At 40.3% G+C, this 7,049-nt stretch overlaps 4 protein-coding genes across 7 annotated transcripts in view; 1 reads left to right on the top strand and 3 right to left on the bottom strand.

Moving 5' to 3' along the window:
* Positions 1–7,049, bottom strand: part of LOC130688732 (eukaryotic translation initiation factor 3 subunit G-like) — a 35,220-nt gene that overhangs the window by 22,843 nt on the left and 5,328 nt on the right. The gene's annotated exons all lie outside the window — the stretch shown is intronic.
* LOC130688741 (ras-related protein Rab-30-like) overlaps positions 1–7,049 on the bottom strand; it is a 93,730-nt gene that overhangs the window by 86,330 nt on the left and 351 nt on the right. Inside the window, exons 2-7 of one of the 3 annotated variants that reach the window (XM_057511763.2) lie at positions 6,981–7,037; positions 6,813–6,896; positions 6,320–6,503; positions 6,086–6,237; positions 5,959–5,991; positions 5,733–5,869 (exon numbers count right to left, since the gene is read on the bottom strand). In XM_057511763.2, coding sequence (XP_057367746.1) covers positions 5,768–5,869; positions 5,959–5,991; positions 6,086–6,237; positions 6,320–6,503; positions 6,813–6,896; positions 6,981–7,037 — 612 coding nt within the window. In that variant the 3' untranslated portion in view covers positions 5,733–5,767. Of the gene's footprint in view, positions 1–5,626; positions 5,870–5,958; positions 5,992–6,085; positions 6,238–6,319; positions 6,504–6,812; positions 6,897–6,980; positions 7,038–7,049 lie in introns of those variants that run through there. The other 2 variants (XM_057511762.2, XM_057511764.2) reach the window with 2 other exon arrangements.
* Positions 72–2,127, bottom strand: LOC130688484 (putative ammonium transporter 1). Its single transcript, XM_057511468.2, has 9 exons — positions 2,001–2,127; positions 1,850–1,939; positions 1,504–1,731; positions 1,189–1,394; positions 880–1,122; positions 633–744; positions 443–561; positions 234–360; positions 72–163 (listed from the first exon to the last, which is right to left on the bottom strand). The coding sequence occupies exons 1-9, from the start codon at positions 2,125–2,127 to the stop codon at positions 72–74; spliced, it is 1,344 nt and encodes a 447-aa protein (XP_057367451.2).
* On the top strand, positions 3,341–5,353 carry LOC130688744 (RING finger protein 11-like). 2 transcript variants are annotated; one of them, XM_057511768.2, is made up of 4 exons: positions 3,341–3,469; positions 3,635–3,780; positions 3,846–3,994; positions 4,073–5,353. In XM_057511768.2, the coding sequence occupies exons 1-4, from the start codon at positions 3,451–3,453 to the stop codon at positions 4,242–4,244; spliced, it is 486 nt and encodes a 161-aa protein (XP_057367751.1). In that variant the 5' UTR covers positions 3,341–3,450; the 3' UTR covers positions 4,245–5,353. The 2 variants fall into 2 exon arrangements, with proteins under 2 accessions (XP_057367751.1, XP_057367750.1); XM_057511767.2 differs by having other exon boundaries at positions 3,350–3,493.

The following is a 7,049-nucleotide window of genomic DNA, read 5'->3' as shown; positions in this document are numbered from 1 at the left end:
TTATTGATCATTTTTTTTTTTTTTTTTTTTTTTTTTTTAAAAGAATGGACTTGAAACTTGAAATTATTTTCCTATTTACTTTTAGGTTCTACGGGAACGATCCGCCTGACTTGGTGGCCATCCACGTCATAGGCGGCCTGGTTATGAATAGCCAAATCTAAACCTAAATCGCACAGCCATTTTGCAATCCAGGTAATTCATTGTCCACAATTTTTATTTTAAGAAATGTGTACCTAATGTCTCTTCTTGTGCTGTCACCCTATGTAGATGGAAATAACGCAGGACGGCGTACAGTAGGAAAATGGAGAAGAAGGAAAAGACGATGATGACCAGCCCGCCAAAAATGTTCACCAACAAACCCTGTTGAATGAAATGTCGCAAACGGAATGCAAAATTTTTTTCATTCAAAACAAAAACAATTTGAATCGATCGATTTTTGTACGTAAACGCTGGACTTGGACGGATTGAGGATGATTCCATTGTGGCCGAAAATAGCGGCACCAATGACACCGAAATAGCCCCCGCCCAGCTGAACAGGTACGCCGTTCGTCGCGTCATCGACTGTATCCAAATTAAAATTGAACCCATCAACTATTGAAACGCTTTTGCAGCCCTACCCCGAAGACACTCACTTTGAAATCGATGCATCGCTTTTAGGACGAGAAGAAATGCAAAGTATCCAAGACAACCGACGACGAACGCGGCCCAAGGTGGATATTGATCGCATCCGGCGCAGATAACAACCTACGTAATTAGTTCAATTCATAAGTAATGAATGCCTCTCGGCTTTCTGCTTTTTCTTTCTCGTTTTTTTTTTGTTTTTCTTTTCAACTAGACATGAAACCGGATATGCCGTGAAATGAAGGCCAGACAACTCGCCATTCCGGTGAAGCTTCCGTTCAACATGTTGATGAAATTCCAGTTTTTAAGAGACCGGCCCGATGCGGTACAGTAGCGCTGGTAAAAAAGCGATGTGGTCGTTGCTGCGGCAACGCAGATCAACGTGTTGAGGCAAACCAACGAAATGACTGGGCCATCCTTGGCGTTCGATATGGTCAAATTAGATCCGGCATTGAACGCGATGGCGCCGAATAGGAAAATGAAAGCGCCCAATGCCGCTTGCTATTTTTTTTTTTTTTAAATAAAATTTACGCGACGAATTTGAAATAATTAAACTATTTTAGTTACAGGTATCGAATGCGGCTGGATGTTATTTAAATCGCCCTTGGCATCGAATCGGCCCGTTCTCGGTCCGATCGTTAAAGCGACGGCTAATGCGGCAGATCCTCCTGTGGCGTGAACGACTCCGCTGCCCGCAAAATCCCGATAGCCCATGTTGCACAACCAGCCGAACTGACTCCAGGCCCAGTGACTCACGATTGGATAGGTCACACCTTTTTTTTTTTTTTTTTTTTTTTTATATTTGAAACCCAAGAAATGAAGGGGTAAATGTTTACGTGAAAGGTAATTAAATTCATTAGTTCTAACGTTTGCCGCAGAAACCTGAAATCACGATGATGCAGGTGAAGTAAGCCGTCATGGAACTGCGTTCGTGCAGCGCGCTTTTCACGACCGCGACGGCCGTGGCAGAGAAAGTGTACTGGAAAAAACAGTGGGCCATTTTGTCGTAGGGCAAGTCGACCAAGGCGAAGTATTGGGTACCACAAAAGCCGTTTCCTTCGCCGAAAGCCAACGCGTAGCCACACAACAGGTAAACTAAAGATCCGATACCTGTTCACAAATCGACAATCGGTAGGATAATAATAAATACTAAATCAATCAAATTCAAATGGAATTCAGGAGGTGTCGGGAAAGAAATTCGTAATTTGAATCGGAAATGTCTACGTACTCGTGTCCAAATAGTTGAGAAAGAGGACGTTGGTCACGTTCTTGGTCCTCACCGATCCCGACTCGTAGAACGCGAATCCCGTCTGCAAAACTACAAGCGCGGACAGGTTAACAAAATATGAATAATATTTGCATAAAATTTGGAAACTGACAGAAGACGATGCTGCCCATGACAGTTAGAAAGAAAATGTCCATGTTTTTCTTCAAGTGTTCCAAGTCTTCGTTGAGAACTTGAACGGAAGGGACGACATCGTTTGGACTGGAGACGCCGGACGCCATCTGCGCGTTATGGATTTATCGTTGCTGGTATTCCTGCCGGATAACTGCTAACAGAGCGGCTAACAGCTGGCCTTTTTAAAGACGAGCCACTTGCGTGCTGGCACAAGATAAATATCGATTTCGTCTGCCACTCGTCCCGTGATTGCAGTCTGAATTCATGCGACTAAGGTATTCTAAACGTAGCGACGCAAAGTCCCAACTCGTGTCGCTCTGTTTTGTACACACGAATTTCTTGTCCAAAACGCTTCGTAATGTCGATCTCTGATATCCAAGCTGAGATGCATGTGGCTCGTTATCTATTAATGTGGGGTGACATGGAAACCAAGTGTGCGTGAAAAGTCTTTTTGCTGTGTTTTATATTTAGGAATGGCCAAGTGCGTACAATTAACAATGCTGACCGTTTGCCCCGGGCAGAACATTTTTTTTTTTTTTTTTCTTTTCGTATACATTCCTGATAGTATTCATTTCTGAATGCATTAGATACGTCAGAACGTTGTCATTAATAACGAATTGTAGACTATGCTCCCTGTGGATATACTGTAGTTGTCCTACACGTGAAAATAGGTTGGATCCGATTTAATACACAATTTTCAATGGAACTGTCAGCTTGAATAGCTTATTTTATTTCTTTAGTTATTTGCTTTGAAGTTATTATGTGAATCCATTTTCTTTGAAAGGTCAAATCTTGGAAACAGTGGGTGTTTTTTTATTTCCGAGGTAGCTTACAAATGTCATTCACCCAGGTAGCCGTATGGTTTTCCAGTTAAACGGGGGATGTCCATAGATTCCACCCACCGATAAGGTATCGATTCTAAACGATTCGAATTTTGGCGCCATCTACCATACAGCGCTGAAATATCAGTTTGCTAACATTTATTTTTCTACACAACAATTTAATACTCCGTTAATAGTCAGGAATAGAACTATTTTTTTTTTTTCAAATTAAATAAAACGTTGACATTGTAGAACAGGTTTTTTCTGCCACTGAAAGTGTTTACTTTTATTTTCACGAACGAATGTAAGTAGGTTACCCACTCCCCCCGGAAAAGCCTTGATGTTTTTATCCCGAATTTGTGACAAAGAGAAATCAGCTGGGCAAGAGAGCACGATGCGCTGATTGCGTTGTTGTTTGACTTAGCATTTCCTCGTCTTCTTTACGTTCCTTTCTTACAGCAATCTTATCAAGAGTCGTGTACACGTTCTCCAACCTGATATGTGGAATTGATAAACCAAAGTACTCGAGTGTGGAGTTTTGGGGCACTGTCGATTCGCGTTGTTACTTTCGCTGTCGAGTGTGTTTTGCATTCGTCATCCATCGTCAGAATGGGAAACTGCCTTCAAGGTTGCGGTTGTTGTCTTTTCCCTAGTAAAAATTACTTTTCAGTTAATTCATTTATGTTCATTTCCTTCTTCTGTGTCTTTGTACATAGTTCTCTTTTAGCTGCAGCATCTTTAGCTACACAGTGGTGTGGAAGTTTCGTAACCTATGCCTTTGTTCTTTTTCAAGGTCTGACCTCGTCCAACGATGGGGTCTCATTGCTAAGGGGAAGTGAGACACCACCACCATTGTTGGAATCCCAGTCGTCATCAGATTTGCAGCTTCATGCATCATCCTCATCAGGAATGGCTTTTGGGCCACCACCTCCATACGAGGTTTGTCTGCGCAAATATTTTTAAAACTATTGTTGTGTGCAAATTTAAAACATGCCATTGTGCAGGAATCCATGCCCATGTATCACCCAACTCCCAATGTGTCGAGACCAGCTTCACAGCTAACCGAAGAGGAGCAAGTGAAGATCGCAAAGAGGATTGGGTTAATCCAACACTTACCCACAGGAACCTATGACGGTTGCAAAAAGAACAGAGAGTAGGATGAGCACTTATCTTTTTCTAGCACAGATAGTTATTTTGTTAATAACTGTATTAATCTATACTTGCTTTGCAGATGTGTGATATGCATGGTGGAGTTCATGGTGGGCGATTCCGTTCGATACCTCCCATGCATGCACACCTATCACGTCGAGTGTATCGACGATTGGCTAATGAGAAGTTTTACATGCCCCTCTTGTATGGAACCTGTCGAGTCGGCACTTCTCTCGACCTACGAAGCCAACTAACTCTATTATTTTAAAAACGCGTCATCACTTCATCAGTTTGCTCTCTAAAAGTGAGCTTTAATCTGAACTGGAACTTCGCATTCGACAAACCGGAGTAACGCGTCATTTCAATGAGTGATAACTGGATTCTTCTTTTTTGGTTCCTTTTCGAAAGTATTAGATTGCGGTCGAAGAGGAGACCTTTTGAGCAACGTTGTCCCTTAAGAGAGCCCCGTGTGATAATGTTTCGGTGAATCGGTTGTTCAGAAAGATCAGGAAATTCTTCCGTGCATCTGCTTTTTCGCGCCTAGAGCCCGTACCTCTGAATTTGATATACAAAGCCACTTTGTACTATTCTCCTTAGAATCTTCTTTCTATATTTGCGGTAGGAGAAACATTGTATCACGAATGCTAGTTTTTCGTTTCTTTAGCCGTTTTTCTTTTTGTTTTCTTTTGTTTTCTTTCCACGTCACTAGTCTCTCGATTTTCATTCTTGCGCCTACGCTCGTTTCGTTCTCATTTTTGTTATTGTTGCAGTGCTTAGTTTTCTCTTCTTTACGTTTCGCACCATTAGAATTAGTTTGTAGTCTCGTATGAGAATTAGGTCCTTCTATTTTTTCTTCTTCTTTATCCATGGCTGCCTTGTAATTGGCGCATTACGCGCAAACACAAAAAGGCATTCCATTTGCGTTATTCACTTTGCAGATATTTCTGAAATACGCGGCATATATATTCTTACACGTGGTACGTCGGTGTAGTAAGTACGGTCTATTAGTTTCAAATAATCATCCTTAATGAGGAGGGGGGGGCGTCTTTTCTTTGTAATAGGATTTCATTTTTTATTGTTTCATCATTTAGTGAAAAGTCCTTTTACTTTGGTGATGAATCATAATGTTCAATGAACATGTCCCGAGTGCTATTCTGCTGGTGAGTGTCGTGCGTGTAATAACTCCTTCGTAACGGCAAAATGCTAGTCCATCCCGTGTGTGAATATTATTGTAGCGCGTTCGGGCGGCTTGGTTTCGAAATCATTACATGTGTCGAATCATCGACGATTGTCTTGACGAGTAGCCCGTTGATTTTGTTCACACACATTTGCCATTGGCGGAATTAAAATCGGGGAAATTCAACTGAATTTTCATTTTGTTTTCTAATCATTTTAGAAATAACATTCTCAAGTAATGTTTTATTTGTTTTACCAGGAATTTGATATATTTCTTCCACACTGATGAAGCTGACAGACAGGTATCATATCAATTATTTGGTTAACACATATAGCAATAAGAAAATCTTATTGGTTAGGGTAAATTTACACATTTGCTTCACTAGGACTTGATAATCAGGACAAACTTATTATTGAGATTGGGGTACCTCCGATCAAAATTTCGTGCTCAGTTTTTAAAAACTGAAAGAGAAAAGGACGCCTAACAGTGTCAATAGACGGAGTCTGTCCAATGTAGAACGCACAGTTAAAAAGATAATAATATATGAATAGAGTCATCACCAAACATTGCACAACATTCAGAGATCATTATACTGGAAGATCATGACTTGCAGCAATTGGATTCTGACCAAGACTTTTCGGCAGCACCGTCTAGATGAGTTGTATCATGTTGACTAATAGGTCCATCATTCGAATTCGCATCCTAAAAAAATACCACAACATAAAAACAAGTTTGTTAAACAGGTTCGCAAAGTAAAAAAAACACCAACAACTGAGTCACGGTTGTCTTGCCTGACTAGTTTCCTGGCGTTGATTTCTCATTGTCTTTTTGAGAGCAGCACAAAACAATGCAAAACACTTACGGTAAGAACATAAAAGATCTTTTCTTATAAAGTTTAAAAGTAAGTAAAAGTTATACCTGAATAAGCTCGCGGGCTATTTCTTGAAAAAGTTTATCTACGTTGCTGCAGTCCTTTGCTGATGTCTCAATAAAATACATGTTATTCATTCTTGAGAATCCTTCTCCAACAGCAGGCGGAATTTCCCGGTCATCACGATCAACTTTATTGCCTAGAAGACATTTTTATTGGTTTGCATCAATTGCTCAAGTTGTTTATTATTATTATTTGTTTCTTTTTCTATTTTATAGTACCAACTAGAACCCGGAGCACTTTGGGGCTTGCGTATTCCTCAACTTCCCTTAACCAAACTGGCAGACAGTCAAACGTCGGTTGGGCGCTAACATCGTATACCAAAATAAGGGCATGAGCCGATCTGTAGTAACTTTGAGTTATTGATCTAAAGCGCTCTTGACCAGCAGTGTCCCAAATCTGGAGCTAATAAAGTAATGAATTATTAGTACAAAGCCCTTTCACATAGTTTTCCTGTAACAAAATTCTAATGACTAATATTTAGTGTAAGAAACCTTTCAACTTAGTCTGCAATGTTCACACTTTTATCTAAACAAATTCAAAAGAAAAAGGGAAGTCTTATGTGGCTACATTGAGTTAATTTTTGGCAGCAGTGTCACACTAATACTCTTCCAAGGATGAACTTAAATAGCAGAGATTTGAAATGGCAAAAGATTAGACTAAATTTTACACAAACTAACAGCCGGCACAACCAACAGGCCAGTATGCATTTACCTTGATCTTTAGTCCATCAATTTCTACTGTTTTGATCATGAAATCAACTCCAATTGTGGCCCCTTGCCCAGGAGGGAATATGCCCTTTTGTGCAGAACAGATGCATGTAAAGTTTTCCCAAGAGATATGTTTATGAAACCAAAGTGCATAAAATAAATGGGAATGTACCTGAGTAAACCTCCGAACCAAACATGTTTTTCCAACTCCTGCATTTCCAATCAGAACCTGAAAACAAAT

Source organism: Daphnia carinata, chromosome 9 (assembly GCF_022539665.2).
Source record: "Daphnia carinata strain CSIRO-1 chromosome 9, CSIRO_AGI_Dcar_HiC_V3, whole genome shotgun sequence".
Classification (NCBI taxonomy): domain Eukaryota; kingdom Metazoa; phylum Arthropoda; class Branchiopoda; order Diplostraca; family Daphniidae; genus Daphnia; species Daphnia carinata.
Note: the sequence above shows the minus strand (reverse complement) of the source record. Positions and strands in the feature narration are given on the sequence as shown.